General features: G+C 37.7%; 1 protein-coding gene across 2 annotated transcripts; it reads right to left on the bottom strand.

Annotated features, from left to right (window-relative positions):
- Positions 1–3,250: 3,250 nt before the first annotated feature.
- Positions 3,251–15,482, bottom strand: SYT4 (synaptotagmin 4). 2 transcript variants are annotated; one of them, XM_074813145.1, is made up of 4 exons: positions 15,046–15,482; positions 11,442–12,250; positions 9,752–9,872; positions 3,251–6,716 (listed from the first exon to the last, which is right to left on the bottom strand). In XM_074813145.1, exons 1-4 carry the CDS (start codon positions 15,077–15,079, stop codon positions 6,409–6,411), a joined length of 1,272 nt encoding a protein of 423 aa, XP_074669246.1. In that variant the 5' UTR covers positions 15,080–15,482; the 3' UTR covers positions 3,251–6,408. The 2 variants fall into 2 exon arrangements, with proteins under 2 accessions (XP_074669246.1, XP_074669245.1); XM_074813144.1 differs by having other exon boundaries at positions 11,436–12,250.
- Positions 15,483–18,396: the final 2,914 nt, after the last annotated feature.

The raw sequence follows: 18,396 nt of genomic DNA on the forward strand, positions 1-18,396 counted from the left end.
GTGTTTCTTAGGGGGAGGAAAGACAGCGATCTTTTTGCAACATTAACTTATATTGCAAATGCTCTATTCTAATTTATATTTGCCGATTAACTCATAATCCAGAACACCATGACTCAGAACTGCTACACTGCTACACACTTACCTGTCACCCAGTGGGACCTTAAATTCCTGCATGTTTCACTTAAACACAAACTCCATGCTGCATTGACCACTTACAAAAACGCAAAACCACATCTTCCTGCAGCTCAGTCACCTAAAAAAACCCCTTGAGAGACTTCCCAGAGAGGAAGAATAAGATCCAATTATGAATAAAACCTTCATCAACACAAGAGGAAGCTGAGCATTTTCCAGTTAGGCCCAACGTGTTCTTTAATGGCCTAAGAGCATCTTACTGTCAGAAAGATTCAAAATGAGAGATCCCACTGGATCTGCAGGGTGAATGACATCCTGCTCTCTAAAGAGAAGCAGGTTAACAGTTCCAGAAACATGACAATACCTGGGAGTTCCATGGCTGGGGCTGCTGCAGCTCCAGCAGCAGCAAGGGCGGATGGTGGAGCAAGCCAGAGCCTGGTCAGGTTTGCAGACACCCAAGAGGGGACATGGCTGGGGCCATAGTGGGGCTGAAAGACTCACCCCAGAGCAACAGCACTTGGGGATGGCAGTGGAGGGGCTCTTCATCATGCCCCTCATTGCAGAGACTGCAAACAAAGACACTGACATTAGTGGTGAGGTTCCAATGTGCTATACTCCCAGTGCTGGAAGTTCCCTTTGGGTTTGGGCTGCTGCTGGGGAAGTTTGGTACTTTATGGAGTAGGGTCAAGCACAAAACAGCAGAAGGGTACACAGGAGTCACAGCAGCAGTTAGCATAGGATGTTGTGTCAAGGCCAAGCCATTCTCCATAGGACAAGGTAGGGTTGCTGGGAGGTTGTGGAGCAATGGTCTCACTACATCAAAGAGCATACTTTGCAACACTAAGTGGTGTTAATTATCTTGGTCTAGATCCAGACAGAGCTGGGGAGGGGTCTGGCCTTTGTTGGAGTCTGGCTTTCAAAATGGAGAAAGCTGGAAGCTTGTGACTTCTGCCAACAGCCACAAGAGCAGGTGGCCCCACCTGCAACTTCAGAACAAGTACCTTACCCTGGTCAGTGAGAAGAGCAAACAGGAATTTATCAGAGCCAGTTGAGTTCAAACCTTGTGTCTTCACAGAGGACAAAAGGAGTGTGACAGTTACTGGAGATACCCTCCACCTACAAGTGGAGGCCCAATCTGCTGGCCCATCCCTATGATACCTTGATAGTTGCCAAGAGGCTAGGATCCAGGATGCTACCAAGGTTTGTCCAACCCTTGGGCTATTACAGCTTTTCCATCTAGGCACCAACAGTACTACCAGGGGTAATTCAGAGTATATCAAGAGTGACTGCAGAGTTCTAGGGGCAGAGGTAAGGCATGGTGACCTAAGTGGTTTCTCCTCAGTTCTTTTACCAAGGCTAGAGGGCTCAATCAAAATTCAACTCATCTGTCAGGACAACACTGGATTGTGTTGCTGGTGGTGTAATCATAACATTCACATCAGTGACTGCAGGACACTCTCTGGTCCTGCACAAAGTACTTCAGATGCACAATAGCAAAGCTGGCATAATAGTACAGACTTAACAAAAATGTAGTAAAGAATTTAACTTCTATTTCTCTTATTGACTATGATTCTTTCTTCTGAATTAGGAAGTTCTGCCATGCTGCAACTGTAATCAATGCTCCAAAGCTGTCTCCAAACCCAAAGTCATGTTACAAGAGCTGTTTAGTGATGGAAGGTAAAAGATATTATGGAAATGCCTGTGACAACTAGATAGAACTTTCTGAATGAAGGTAGTTTCTCAGGAGTCATCTGCAGAGCAAAGCTAATAAGCGCCAGTGCCAGTTACAGCAGTTGTAAGAGTGCCATGAGTTGTTCAGCAGCTTCGTGAGACCTCATGGAGCAGAGAGCACAGATAAGAAGGTAGCAGTTTACATAGAATATATTTGAATCCTGTTTGAGAAAAAGAAATGTTATTCATGGTCACCTGTGGCTGTGTATTATTACTGTGTGTGCAGCATGTTGCTATCTATGACGCTGTATAAATATAGGGGCTTACAGAATAGTGTTACACCTCAGGAATTGCATCTCCTGCAAAGAGCAGGGCATCTGTAAGAGCTCTCTTGAGAAGGACTTGTTTGTTGCAGCAATTTGAGATACAAATAACAATCAGGACAGTAGCCTTGAAACTTTCCCCGAGGCTCAGCTGCATTATTGTTGGAAAACCTAAAGATATTCTTGATTTCTGTCCTGAAGTAGAGAGTCTGAAACGTGACCCCTTTGAATCACCATTGTTTGAGGAAAGCTGTATAATGCAAGGAATTAAAAAGCAGTGACTGCATAGGATGGAAAAGACCAGTCTCACACTTGAAACCTGTTTCTTGGGACAGGAGATTTGCCAGAGGGAATATACCGCCTTATGCCCACGAAGATGTTCGATTTCATGCATTTGGTTAGTGGATCCTGTCATTGATTTCAGTGACAAGGATCAGGGATCCCTTCCAGGTAATCGGTTGTAGGTTCACAATGGGATTCATTAAATGGCACGTGTATCCCAACTGCAACTGCCTTCTTCCTTCCTTAGCTTTGGTTCTGTGCTGGTAAAATACTCTAATAATCTTAGAGACAACAGCAGCAAAGCTTGTGTTTGTGTATAGCATTTGAAGGAACACTTTCTCTACCTTAACTTCCAGACTCACCTGACAAGCTGGAGCCTAACATGACTTCCTTACATCAAAGAAAATAAGAATGGTACGGTGTGACTGTCCAAGGGATATTTTTTGCTTCTGGAAAACAAATGAAATGTCACCAGGATTCCAATATTAATGTGACTTCCATTTTAATTCTTCCATCTAATATGGTAGAATTCATTCTTGTTTACCTCTGTATATCTGTGCCTGTAGGGCTCATATAGGGCTCAGATATTCTATCATGGGCCATGTCTCAGGTTCTAGCCTGAGTGTGCAGTACAATTGAAGACAAAGGTAACTATGCAACAAGAAGCTAGAAATAAAGAACATGTTATATGCCTGGGTAGTATTTGGCAGAAGAAGTCTAATCCACCTCCATGAGAAGCAGAAGACTTTGCAAGGCAAATGTTTTTTGATAGAAACATGAGAGAGTAGACCATGAATACAAACAATAGCAGAAATCTCTGGAAAAGATACATTGTGGGATAATTGTTTTGGGATGGGATGAACAAAAGCAGCAGTTTATTCTTGTCTTACACACATGGCACAACATACAGAACCAGCACAAATAACTTACAAAATCTCATACACCATGCTTCCTCTCATATAGCTTCTATTAAGTTACAACACCATAACAAATCAGGTATTTAGTTACGACAGATCTCCAGACATGGATAGTCTCCCATTCAAGGAGTTATTATTTTTGTAAGCTACTTAGACAAACATCATTTTTTTACATGTTTAATACAGTACAGTATCCTTAACAGAGTTCAAGATATTCACAATGAGAATTGAATACTCTATAAAACAACAGAATTTCTCATCTTGGTACAGGTCTACATTCACTCCTGCATTGTATGGTTTACAGATGTGTTACGTCATCTTTACTCAACTTTCCAAGCTAAACATTGCTTTAAATGGAAAACAAAATTCTATTTACAGGGTTTTTTTAGGTTTAATAAAAACATCTTTGCTTCCCTTTCCTATTCCTACCCCATATCCCCAACAGCAACTGCCATTTAGCAGGTAGAAATATTAACCCTCAAGCTGCTATAGAAACTTGAAAAAAAAAATTGATGACGACTTGTTGGATGCAAAATGAAAGATGATTACAGCCCATCATTAATTCGAAAAGGTGTTTTTTTTCTCTGAATGTCAGAATTTGTGTCCATTGGAGAGAGATGCCTCCTGTCATCTGATTTTTAAAGACAATGTACTTCTTATGGGCCAACATACAAAACTTTTTTTTTTTTTTTTCTTTTTTAATCACAAGTTGTCCCACTCTCTTTCACACAATCACTTTCAGTATAAAGTTCTTTCCTTACTAGGAATTATAACAACTCTGGTTGTGCAGTACTGACTTAAACTCTCCCAGTCTCCATTAGATTAGATTAGATGGTGCCATTGACATTGCTGAGTTGACTCACAAGAAGAGTTTTGTTCTGTCATTGCACTTCAATCCCCACTGAAGCCTGCAGGTATCTTTCCTTTGACTTGGTGACTTTGGATTAGCTCTGCTTGAATGTGGCTGGCAAACTCTAGCCCTTAAGCAGTTAATCAGCTTTCTAAAGAAATAAGCAAAAAAGGTTCCTCTCCTTTATACACAAAATACGCAGGTTTTTTACATTGAGCATTATCATAAAAAGCATGTTTATGTTATTTTGAAAATGTATTTTTACAGAAATTTATAAACACTGTTATATCAAACACATTCTCAAAAACTGGAGAAAATACCAACACAAAACCTGGAAGAGCCTAAATAGAGTTCTTCCAGTGCTATTTGTCTACTTGCATATTTCATATTTCAGTGTCCTTTACTGCAAACATAATTTGGCCACATGAGAACAGGTAAAGTCAACAACAAATCTTCAACAGTTTTGAAAAGGACCTGGATCTGTTGTTTAATGAAAGTAATTTGACATCCAATGTATGTTTTTTTTAACTGGCATGCCCATTCTGTTACCTTTATTTGCATTGAGCAATACCTTAATTCCCAAATAGTCTTTCACTTCACTGGTATTACACATGACAAAATGACATATGCAAAAATACTGAAAACAGTTTCCCACTTTTTAAATCCTTCTTATGGTAACAATTAACATCATTATATTCTTCTTTATATATATTGTAATTGAAAATGATGTAGGAATAATATTTGCAGACAATTCTGTATCAGAAATCAGTGTACAAACTTCAGGAAATCTGCTTATAGTTGTGCTATAGTTCTGACAGCCTAAAAATCTATCTATCTGGTGTGACCAAGAGTAAATTTCACAGATCTAAATGATTTATTTATATATATTTTTTATGTTACATCTGATAATCCCCCAGTCTGAAACAATTTAAGTTTAAACATACATATGTCACACTAACATGAAATCATGATGTTATATTCCCCTACCACCACTGATTTTCAGTACAATCAGTAATGGACTTTAACATATATAATGTAAGTGAAATGCACTTTTCAGGTAGTTTGTCTAACATAATACTGGATAAATTATAATGTGAGCTTGGTTTCCTATCTTGCAAAAGTTTAAAAATACATTAAACTTTTTACACTGGGCGTAGTCTTACTGACTGTAATGGCATTAGTCACAGTTCAGGAAGTTAAACAGCAAGATAAGGTTTTGATCTCTGTCTCACTGTTTTGTTTGTTCCTTAATAAAACAAACAAAAAAAAGAAATAACATTTCTTTAAATATTACTGAATGGCTTAAAGCATAATTGGTGAAAGGTCATTAACTGTAATATCCTGTATGTTATGTCACCTCAATAAAAATGTTTTTCTATGGCTTGAAATGCTTAAAGTGTAATCCTTGCCAGAGAAAAAAAATGCAAGCCATATATTATCCCAAATTCTAACTATACTGTAACATGTACAGTCACCCGTAAAGGAGCCCTTTTAACAAAACAATGTATGCTAACTTGCTCAATGATTTGTAGAATGTATCTATTTCAGCCACTGTAATAAAACAAGTTATATATATACATATTGAAAAAAAAATCCAAGTGTAAATAATTCTAAGTATTTCCACAGATAAAACAACTAGTTGCACATGATGTGATACGTAAAGAAAATTGCTGAAAATCTCTTCAGTCTTTGGGATGAACTAAGTATAAGTAACCAAAACTTACAAATAATGATTGAATTTTCATAAAAGAAGGTTTTCAATGGAGGGGCAGAAGGAATTCCCCTCCTACTCACCCTCATTCCCCATGGCTTTTACAGACTCAGCCCCTTCCCCAATAAGCCACAGGTGGTATTTTTAGATCTAGCAATATATTTTAATGAGGTTATTTTTTTTCTGTATAACAGTACTAGGTTTTCAGTGACTTTTTTCATAAAGCATAGTCTGCACTTATTGAAGTTTATAATGCTTCAGAAGTTTCAGGCTATTTAAACTCCAGAAGAATATGAATCCAATCCAATTATGTTAAAGTCTAATGAAAGATAAATTCCTTTGTTTACTGTGAAAATTTAGTTACCTTTTGTTCTGATAATTCAATTCAGTTTTTATTCCCCCCACCCCCCAAAAAAAGTTTTGTAGTTACAAGCCTGTAATTATACATAGCAAAGAAAGAAAACTGCTCCTTGCCTGTGGAAATATATATAGTTTTTCAAGTTTTGACCCCTTTCTAAGCTACTAACCATCACACAACATATGCCATTTGGCAATTTGTCTCCTAGGATATTCACAAATTTCCTTCCAGTGCTCTCCACCTGTTCCTTCTGCCAAAGATCCCAAGGTTAACCGGCCAATGACCTCATTCCTTGACCCCCTATCTGAATCTAAAACCAAAAATTCAATGCTGATATCATCAAGACCCTCACAAGGAATGTCAAAGACAAACAATTCATTGAACACTGCATTGGGGGTGCATTTCTTCACATGGGTTTTCTTTTTGGAAATTCTCTTCTTAGCATGGTACAGGTTCACTTTGACATAAGGGTCTGCAATGAAAAGAAAGAGCACAGGTCAGCTGTTTAACAGTGTTGTTTAGAAATTCCTTGATCTAGTTAATGGTAAATTTCATAACTTGCCAACATAATTACATCACAATTGAGGAGATGATTCAAGACATTAAAGATTATTCATCTCATGCAATTTTTTGTGTTTACATCTGAGTTAGTCCCTTTAAGTTCCCTTTATGGTCACTAAAGATGTAATCAGGACAGTCAGTGAAATTTAGGGCTTGATATATGTGATCAAATACAGGTGTCTCTTTCATGAGATAAATCCTGCCCTGTAGTTCATTTAACTCAATATCATCTCTACTACATGCAAAGGTGGTCTGAAAGTACACAAAATTCTAATAGACTCTGACAAATATGTATCATTACATATTTATGTGTAACAGAAATTTGCTTTTCACACGTTCTACCAGTAGGGGATAATCATTAATGTTAATAAGACTCATACAAAGAAAAGCTTCAGAAAGGAGAGAATAAACTCATACTGAGAGAATGGATGGATCGATGTAAATCATTTCTATTACAGTTTTACTAAAGCCAATTTTCTTGATTGAATTGATCCCACCAATTTTTATTGAGCAAATTTAGCACTAAACTTTAAATGTAAGGGTAAGTTTGTTGTTAGGATATGTACTTGAATTTATGTCTGTGCTGTATTACTATTGAAGAAGGAAGGGGAAATGTTCATATTTTTAGCTGTCAACCAACTTTGAGTGTTTGTAATCTTCATTCAACTGTTGCAAGATTCCTTTACTATTGACTTCAACAATGGCTATATTTCTTCCTTCAGAAGACTTCTAGAGAATGCTTTAAAAATTGTCCCTTTCAAGTACCTTGCCATTTATTTCAGAGAAATGTGAGTCTGTTTCCAAATTCTCATAGTGCAAAGATGCAGTACAAAATCCTTTCTACTGAACCCAACCAAACAAGATATTCTATGTAAACAATCAGCTATTAAACATCAAGAATAGCTGAATACTTTTTTAAAAAGTAAAATTAAAACTGAACCCTATTTAGAAATTTTATGCCAAAGTTATGAGACTGAACTGATGAAAAAGTTTTTGCTTCCTTGAACTGACTATAGTTTAAAAGAAGTAACGTATGATAGAATACATCTTCACACTCATACGCTATCACCATAATAAATATTCTAAAAATAGAGTTTAATGTAATTAAAATGTTAATTGCTTTTGGAATGACTATATGTCACACAACCATCAAAAATATAAAAATCAATATCCATCAGTGGATTCATACTGTTGTTCATTTCTGTTTAAAGGACATTTTCTGACTGTTACCCCAGCTACTAGATAAGGCTAAGTTTCTCTTGATTTTATTAGGTCTGTTTGGAGACATCAACACCAGTGATCAAGGAAACAAAGGAAGTTGTGGGAATGGAACAGCTTCTGAGTAAAAAGTTCCCATCTTCCTGAGAAGACTGATTCATGCAATTGTTTAGATTACCCCACAGAAACACCAAGATTTATGTTGGGCTGAGGGGAAAGTCACAGAAGAAATGAGGACTGTTGTGTGTGCAGTGTTACTGATGCCCAACTATCTATTGAACCTGGTCTTGCTGATGAACAGCAAATAATGAAGAACTGTCTAAAAGAACTCGGTCTCCAGGCTTAACAAGGATGCCTGAATTTCTTAGAAATATTACGTTCTTATTATAGTTAGCAAGGTTGTACCAAGCAAAGCAGAAAGAGCAAACAAAATTTATAACTTTACTCATAAGAGGTACAGTAAACAAACGTGTAGTCTGGATGTGCTATAGGGCCCAGGTGGATGCTGAGACTAGGAGGGCTTTTGTTTTCAAGTTATTTTCCCACTTTGGTGAACCTCAGTCAGACTTCGTCTGTTAAGATCTGCTTGCTGTCATGCTGTCTTCATGAAATCTCCACTATCTGCTGTGACTTTGGGGTTGATTATTAAAAATACATATGCTCTCTTAATGTGGAGTAAACTGTTGGGATCCATTTATATCCTTTCTCCTTATGATATGTGAATAAAATTGAGATCAGAAGGAGGATTTCGATGGAAATTCACTATGGAAATGGGAGTTATCTATAGCTTTGCTGTATTGGATCTAGCATGGGTTAACTTTCTAGGTAAATTGCAGTATTTCTTGGTGTGAGTAGAAAGATTGTATTATTGGCTGTAGTAATTATGATTCAGTGGCTCCCAAAACTACTTCTTCTTCTTCTTCTTTAAAAAAAAATCCTGTGAAATGAAAGAGTATCAGTCCTATACAGAATCAACAGTAGATGTGTTATTTGTATAGTCCTTTGTTGTACACTGTTCTTTTTATATGGTTGTCTTATCCTTAGTATGTTGTGTATTAAATATTGTTATTATGTTGTCTAGCAATAATGTGCATCTAAGTGCAATTCTAGTATTGGCTTCAAAGAATGTTCCACTGGGTGTAAAATGGCACAAGACCAGAAGGGAGTACAAAACCTGCTCCTTCTTATTGCACCCCAAGTACAGCTCATGATAAAGCACAACTTATGTTGTAACCTTCTTCCAGAACTGGCATAGTTCACCTTTTCACCTTGCCAAATAAATGTTAGTGCTTACTGGGCCAAATTCAACACAGATGTAACTGGTTTCTTTTCTTGGTGCTAAGATGAAATAAACTATATGAAGTTCTCACTCAATACTGATCTTCTATAAATAAACCAAATTTTTTGTCATAAATAAAAGCTTTTAGTATCTGCAAACAACATCCCATTCTTATGGCAGGTGAGTTCTGTTCAAGACAATCACAAAACTCATTGGTTTTCACTGCTAACAGATGTCGTGTTTTTTAACGTGATTGAAGAACAAATTTGTAAAATACATACCTTGAAAAATAAAGCATTAACCTAGATATAAGTAAAATGAATAGGCTGCAAATAATAAAGACACTATTTCTGCATTTATGGAATACTTTTAGTCTTCAAAATGCCACATTTCAGCTGTCTTCCATCTATTTTGTATTCTTAGGGTACATTCATTAGTAAAACCATTACCTGATAATCCTGACACATCAGATTTAGGTAGATGCCTGGCTTTTAAAACAACCACAGTGAGCGTGTTTGTTGTAGACTGATAACAGAGAGAGATTAGCAATTCTCCACGCCCAGATGATTTCTGAGGAAATGAAAGAAAAAAAAGAAATAAGACTATTTATATACAATTATATTGACCAAGCTTTAAACCAAAATTAAGAAGATTTATGAAATGTCACATAACTGTATGCTCTGAAATGGTATAAAAGGATATAATTTATGGATCTATGCTGCTTTACATAGTAAAAATAATTACCCTCTACTGTAGTTACATAGCTCTTCTTATGATTCATTACTAGAATGATGAAAATAAAAAACAAATAAGTGAAAACATAAGTTAACTTGACATTATTAGCTTCAGAGATTAGAAATTAAATCCTCCATCCTGAGAAAAAAATCTCAGTGAAAGAAAAAGATCTTAAGCAAAACAAAACTCCATATATATTGAAAAAGAAAATCTAATAAAATAAAATTAAAACCATCTTCAGTAAAACGTTTTTAAACAGGAAGGATGCAAAGAGTTAGTGAAAGCCCATCCCTGACACTTTATAAAGTAGTGTAATATACATGAAATAAAGATGAGATCAAAGACTTTTTCTATGATTATTAGATTTGAATTTTCAGGAGTTGTTTCTTTCACAGAAAGGAGGAAGGCAAAGGAAACAAGCAAAAATAATACTTTATATACCAGAAAATCCAATAAGTTATCAACAAAGAAATCAGTGGCATAGTTATAGTTGTTGTAATATAGCAGTACAATTGCAAAATAACAGTATTAGTTATAGGTATGTTGTCTGGTAGACATTTATTTGATTTGGCAGTATGCTTGCTCTTTCAAAACAATTAAATTGAAAGTCAATACACATTCCAATTCCTTAGTAGAGATTAAGAGACGTGTGTGTGATGCATGTGCATTTCTGTGGTTCAGCTGTGATAGTTGTAAATGATCATTGCATTCTGAAATGAGACAACATGGTATGAAATATTTTTATCCCAGTGAAGTCAGAATGTTTTGCCATTGACTACAGTAAGTCTTTGGCTTTCCCCTCATGTCTTACTGTCCTTAGTAGAGCTGCTGCCTGTGTCACAATTCTTGAGAGAGAAGATAGTAAGAGCACTGGATTGCAAGAACATACTACTGCATCAACAATACGGTCCCTAACAGGTTCCAATTCCTTAACCAAAGACTGGCTGCATTGTTTAAGAATCTGCTATAAAACCCAGGTATTTGAATTGAAAGATTTACATTGACTATAATAAGCTTCAATAAAGAATGATTTCAGACAGAAAAGAGGAGGGAGAAGAAGGGGAAAAATATACAAATATTTTTATTCTTTCCTTCTAAAGCAAATTAGTTTGGATTGAGGCCTCTTGACCTAACGTAAACTGGTCCACTCAAACCTGCTGGACCAGCTGAATAAACAAGTAGTGTTTAGGACATTAACAATTTCTTGCAACATGCTCACTGTAATGTTCTTTTATTACATTTGTGTAATTGCTTCCTCATACTGCCATTATGAAAGCATCTCAATGACTTGCATGATGAGCTGGTTCCCTTTTCTTTCCAAGGTGGTAGCAACATTTCACAAGAATAATAGCTAACACTAGCACAACACTTTTAAAATTTAGATAAAAAATATGTTACCCTAACATTTCTTTTGATGATCTCTCTGTCCATTAGCAGTCTTCCTTCTGACAGTTCGATTCCTGCAAGGGGAATGAGGACTTCTCCAATGACATCATCTCTGGAAAACCTGTCAAAGCTCAAGATCACAAAGTGAAGTGTTAAGTCTTGAATTTGGCTATAGGGGATCCCATAAAACGTGAAGGTCTCATCAAAAGCTGGATCTAAGGTTTTTCTCAGCACTCTGGTTTTCACCTTGTGCTTTTTCTCAGGCAGAATTGTCATTTTGATGTAGGGATCAGAAGTCATTGACTGTTCGTCCATTGCTGGCAACCCACGTGCTTCTTTGATGTTCACTACAAATGCCTTTTTCTCAAAGTTGTACTCTAAGGAGAAAAAGAGAGTTCCTAACTTGTCTTGTTTGTCTTCAGATGACAGGGAAGTGATGGATTTTAAACTATCAGGGGATACTGAATCTTTCTTCCTTTCTGCAAAGTGCTTGGGAGACAAATTTTCAGGATCTGGAGAGCTCTGGATTTTAGTGGTTGTTTTGGGGAAGTTGCCATTTAGATCTCTCTTCTCCAGGTCAAGATGGAGAGAATTCTTTGGCATCACTGATTTGTTCTTTGCTTCACTTTTATCATCTGCTCCAAACTTCTTCTTACTGTTGAGATTCTCAGGGTAAATATCGACTCCCTTCAGAACATGGACAAACTTATATGGAGGGGTCTTATTGGATTTGGAAGATTTACGTTGGCAGCAGATCCAAGCAAAAAGGGAGACCGAGAAGACAAGGCCAAATGCACTAAAGATGCCAACCACTGTAGGAATTTCATCTGCAAATCAAATAAATAGCAACAAGCACATAAGCAGCAATGCCTTAGACTCTGTATGATACTTAATAAAGTAAAAATTTAGTAAAACAAACTCATATGAGATGGTAATAGCAGCAGGATCAACAGACTGGAGATGCTTTGCATTGTACATATTGCTCGCCACCTGCAGGCATGCATGTGTACTCCCATACTAAGGCACGCTTGTTATGTTAGTATTTTTCCATACCCAGAGTGTTTGGGAGGAAAATACTATTCCCATCCTAATAGTAAAAACCATTAGTAATGGTTCGACTGTCTCATCCCTCTGTGTGTAGTTTCTGAGATTATATGTCTGTGAGTAATACCAGCTCTCGGAAGGTTTCAGCTTTGAGTTTATGGAGCTTTGTTTGTTAGATAAAGTAGATTCTGAAATATACATTACTTATAGATACATCACCCACTTTTCACATTGTTTCCTAGAATACTTTGTACACTCAATTAACTCATTTTTTATGGTCTTATCCCATAATTGCCTGGAGGTATTTCTTGAAAGAACTGAGTTTAATTGGAGGTTATAACACTCAACAATTTCAATGGGATTTTCAATACTTTACAGTAGGAAGCCTATCTACAAAATTTAGAATAATTATGTACAAAGTGTCTTTTCCAGATGGATGTGACATTGGGCAGTCACATGTGAGTCCAAAGCTGAAAAAACTATTAAGTGTATCATTGATAACCACTGAGCTTTACATTTAAGACACTATGAATCAAAGCTATAGGGAGTTTACAAGAAAGGTCACTACTTTTTAGAAGTATATAAGAAAAACACTAAAACATAATCCTCTTCTATCTTAATATGAATCCTTTACTTAAACTGAATAAAGAGAAACTGAGCAAGTGTTACAACCTCAATTGTCATGTGGATACATTAGTTACATATAGAGTATCATTAGCCCTTCAAAGCATGCATCGAAGGGTAAATGAGCACAACTAATTGGAAATCCAATTTTGCCCATAAGTAACATTACTAAGTGAGTTTAAACCTCCCACAATGTAACAATCAGAGCTTAATCTTTATTCCCTGCAACAGTGAAAGACCAGTAGAATATTAACAGAATTACATTGTTTATGCTTATAGGTAATTGTGTAACAGTTCTAGTTCTCTCAGAAATGATTAGCAGATTGTTCTGGATGAGAAAAGGAAAACTGTCCTCCTCTATGTATTACTAAATCAGTTTCATTCAGCTAAAAGCTGGGCAGATAGATGTGCTGCCACTATACCTTTGCTTTTTAGTGGGATGATTAAAAATAGCCACAATACTATCAGAGCATATTAGGATATAATGTTCCAGCACAGAAAGGATCAGGCCTGGCTATTAATTTTTTCCAACAATATTCATGTCTCTTTCCCTTTGCTGACAAGTTGTATCTGTCTACAAACTTAATTGTAAATAAAATGACTGAAAATTATACACATAACCAAAAAGTATTTTTTCTAAGTTAAGCACGTGACTCTGAGTATCAAGAATTCCCTGGACTGCAGAAATTTCAATATACATGGTATAAAGGTACAAGGCAAAAAATAATTGAAAGCTAATCAGATTACTTTAATAGCTTTTAAGAATGGTTTGCACATTTGTAATACTTTTTCATGAGATGACAGACTTTTTATAGTAATAGATATTATGCTATATTTTAACTCTACAACTACTGAAAGTGGTGGAGGAATCAATTTTGTGTTTAAAATATTAATTATCTTTCTTAAATAAGTAATTAGATAAGCATGATGTCACAAGTGTGGTTAGAAATATCAAGTGGGTGGGGTAGGAAACACGATGAAATGGTATCTAAAATGTTTTTATATTTACAACTACTTATGTTGCAACCTGAATTTCTTGCTGTTGTCATAATGTAAATCAATTGGTTAATGTTCAAGGCAGTGTATTAATAGAAAACATCACCTATTGATTCTGTGAGAACTTATTATTTCAGTTACGTGATATAAATCTGGAGTCACTTCACTTAAGTCAATGCAATGCTCCTTGAATTAAACCACTACTAAAGCAAATATAATCTAGGCTAAAGTCAATATTTGTAAAGCAGAGTTTGGGAACATTTCTAGTTACTGCTTTTCTGAGTATAGCTATTTTTGTATCTATTTTGTAAGCGCACATATATGACTGTTTCTGAAACTTCTGGTAACACAGTTAATCACCCTACATCCAGTGCGTAGAAATGACAAAACTGAAAAGTTCATTGTTATCATTGCTATTCTCAATGAAGCCTGATTGATCAAGATGCAGCTGTTCAGCTAAAAACACTGGGATCCTGTATTTTCATCTTCCTAGCAATGTCCTTTACAAGACTAACTTTCACTTTAACTAATGGTTGAGAAGTCTTTCTCTATAACAAGAAAAAAGGAATGACAATTATTCCGAGAACGTCTTGAACAAAGATTTTTCTCTGTGGCACAGGATGCGTTTACATCATTTAAATCTGAAGCCACGCTACTTTAACCAAGACAGAGGAAACAACCCCAAACCTCTCTCGTTTGAAAACGCACCTACACAAACCTCTCTCCCCGTTTACCGGGGGGGAATGGGTAGGGAAGAAGGAAGAGAGCAAAGGGAAAGAAAGCAAATTCACACAACTTCTGAGACCAAAGAGAAAAGGGGGAAATCAGGTTCCTCCCAACCAGCCGCGTGCTGGGAGGCGCTGGGTGGCTCAGCAGAGGCTGCCTGCCTGCACTTTTCCTGGGGAGGGGAGCAGCCCCCAGCCCGGCGGGCGGGGAGTTGGGGCCGGGACGCGCTTACCGAACTGCTGGCGGCCGGTCGCGATCGGAGCCATGTTGGCGGCGTGCGCTGTCCGCGGTGCTGGAGCCGCTGTCCGCGGTGCTGGAGCCGCTGTCCGCGGTGCCGGAGCCTCCGTCCGGGGAGCGGGAGACACCTCCTCGGGTGCCAAGAGACCTGCCCGGGGCGCCGAAGGGGCTGCCCTGCTCTCCCTCGACTCTCTGCTCTCACAGCGCCCAGGCGACCGGTTTTTTCAGCTTTTTTTTTTTTTTTTTAAAAAAAAAAAAAAAAGAAAATGACAACAACAAAAAAAACAAAACCAGGAGACACGAGTGGTGGGGAAGGTGAAGGAGGAGGCTGCGAGGGGACTGGAGGAGAGGGGGGAGGGGAAGCTTCGGTCCTCCCCTTTGCACACTGATTTGCAACCCCCTTCCTGTTTTGGCTCTTCTGAGTAGCTCCGCTCCGAGACTGAAGACGTGGTTGAAACCCAAATTGACGCAATCCTGACGCTACAGGGCTGAAATCAGCACCTTTCCCACCTCCCATCCCCCCTCCCCAACCACCACACCCTCCTTTCCTCCCTCCCTCTCTCTCTCACTCGCTCCCCCCCCCTCCCCCCCATCTTCTTTCTGGGGATTCAACACGCACTCATCGATTATTTTAACTGCCCTGCTGCAGGATATGAGCTCCCACCCTCCATCGGACACAGACAGTGAAATGCTAATGTGTGTGATTCAGTGTACCTTGTGTAATACACGTCTGTGTCTGTTTTGCAGGGGTAAGATTTATTTATTTGCTTATTTATCTATCAACTGGACAGGCTACAACCACATGAAGGAAATGCCAACTCAAATGGTCCAGACACCTTGGCTCCAGCTGCAAGGCACACATTTTTCCTATGACTGATGTGATACACTTACTAGATTTGAGTCATGAAAACTCCTGATGTGCCTTCTCCCTGTCTCTCCTCCCTGCTTCTTCCTACCAGCCACCCCCACATAAACACTAAACTCCCACTTTGAAAATCCTTGTGACCTTCCTGCAGGTCTAAGAAAGATCTGAATCTACCCAGATATTTCTGAATTTTACCAGATTTAGGTGTCTATCTCCCATTCTGGTCTGAGAATATAGTGGGGAGGTAGGGCGAGGCTGGCAGATAGGAGCAATAGGGGGAAACAGGACAAGAAAGCAGGGTTGCCTGTAACTGGAATTGCTACATCATATAATAAGGCAAGCTAAATCCTTGTGCAACAGAGCTGCAAAAGCCAGCACCTGGCATCTGACTTCTCCTGGACTCAGAAGAAATCATAGCAGCCAAGTTTGGAGCCCAACTGCTAATTCTGCTGCATAAATGAGAAACAGGTGTTGTTGCTCTTCTAAATAACAAAATCCAGATGCAGACATAGTCTGGCATGACCCTGCTCCACAATGGGCTGCTTAGAAGAGAGTATGTCTTGGCCCACTTTAAAGTATGTTTTTGCTTCACAGTGAAGTCAGTGAAATTCCTTGGATTTTAAAAATTGAAAATAGGAAAGCCATGGACTCACAGAAAGTTAGTGTCAACCACAGCTGAATAAAGTGCCTGGCTTATCCTGAGGATTTGGAACCTATTGGTTAAGATTGTTTATGCTTATCTGCTTCTGTTACACCTTCAGTAACTTGGCCTTGTTATACACCTGCTTAACTCTTCCAGGAACAGCCATATCCACTACTCCAAACTTCATTACATCCCATCCTATTTAATAAAACACAGACAATAGCTTACCACTTGCTACTCTTACAAACACCTAGACTACAATGAACTCAGGTAGTAGAAGACTGCAGAAACTGTCATTTAGCTCTTGTTTGTGTTTTGGCAGCACAATTTGATTTGGGATGTTTGGGTTCATGTGCTGACACCAATCCAAGCAAATCTGGCTCAGCTTCTCCCTTCTTTCTGGTAGTTCTCCTTTCCCCAGCCCTGCTATCCACTTCCCTTTCTCTGTCCAAAATCCAGCCTTGCTCAAAATGTGCATCCATTGAAAGTAATTACATTTGATTTTAGACCACATTCCAGATATAAGAGCCTCCAGACATGACTGAAATAAACAAGATCCTTAAACAAATTTAGAGTTAAACATGTTTAACTGGGTGTTAGATTATTGTGTTCTGATACTGTGTCTGGACTTTAAAAACAATGGGCTGAGAATCAATTTATGTTATATCTTGGTAGTGTGTTTATCTTATTTAAGGTGGGATATGGGGAGCTTATGTATTATGTTGACACTTGAATCATTGTCAATAAGTTTTTAAGCTTTTTATTTCTTATTTTTGAATGAAGTCAAAGACAACCTTTGTTAATATATACAAATTTATGGAGCACATGGAAATAAAACAAAGATTGACTCAGGTTTTCTTCCCTTGAGTTCCTCAGATGTCCTAAGGATCTTTAAAAAGGTTTTAAACAATTTATATGTCTTTGTATAGTGGACAGAGGCAATTTCCTTCAGTACTCAGGGTTTCCTTTTTGATTTTCTTTTTCTTTCCTGTGACAGTGCTGATGAAATGGGGAAGATACATGTCCTTCTTTTTTTTTTTTTTTTTTTTTTTTTTTTTTTTTTTGTTTCCCTTTTATTTTTCTCCTATTCCAAAATGCTTGATAGTTCATGCTAGATTTTAGACACTAGTTAAGACATGAATGGTGCTGAGTGCTCTACAAGCATATAGTAAAAAGCCCTTCCTTTCATTGCAGTTCTGTGCATCTATAGCTCTTAAAAGAAATGTAGAAAAGGTTTCACAATACCAGCTCTCTGTCTTTAGAAACTTAGAGCTGCCAAAACTGTGTATACACATAAATATGTGTAAACATATACAGATATACAAATGAATGATTTTATGTCTTTATTGCATTGGTCAGTGAAATAGCAAATAAACATTTATTTTACATCACTCGTGAACCTTCTATATTTAATTATATGACTCCACTTAATGGAACAGAGTGTGCATCACAGAAAACACTCGAGGAGGGGGTGGAGCACTGAGTTGCTGACACATCTTGAGACAGACGCACTTTTTGCTCCCTGTGTTGTGCAAGCACCATCTAGTGTACATCTTACACCCATCAGCACTGGATGACTAGCATACACCCGTGTAGGTAGCACAGACACAAAGATACATAACTAACTCACCGCTGTTTCATTACACTTCTGACAAGTGGCCAGAGGGAAAAACCATCATGTGAACCCTGTGTGTTTCTTAACCTGTTAAGTGACTATCTTTCAGTTCAGTCCAATGCAACAGTAATGACTCTCCATTTTTGTAGCTATATGTTTTTCACATTTCCCTCTGTTCTAAGCAAACATCCTGGATACTTCAGCATAATTTTACACAGTTTGT

This window comes from Strix aluco, chromosome Z (assembly GCF_031877795.1).
Source record: "Strix aluco isolate bStrAlu1 chromosome Z, bStrAlu1.hap1, whole genome shotgun sequence".
Taxonomy (NCBI): Eukaryota; Metazoa; Chordata; class Aves; order Strigiformes; family Strigidae; genus Strix; species Strix aluco.

Bases quoted from the DNA above. Each gene is read 5' to 3' on its own strand.
- SYT4 (XM_074813144.1), bottom strand. From the start codon at position 15,079: ATGGCTCCGATCGCGACCGGCCGCCAGCAGTTCG. The intron at 9,873-11,435 runs GTAACATATTTT...TCATTTCCTCAG, and splicing joins TCATCAAAAGAAATGTTAGG to AAATCATCTGGGCGTGGAGA. The intron at 6,717-9,751 runs GTAATGGTTTTA...TTTTCATTGCAG, and splicing joins TGATGTGTCAGGATTATCAG to ACCCTTATGTCAAAGTGAAC.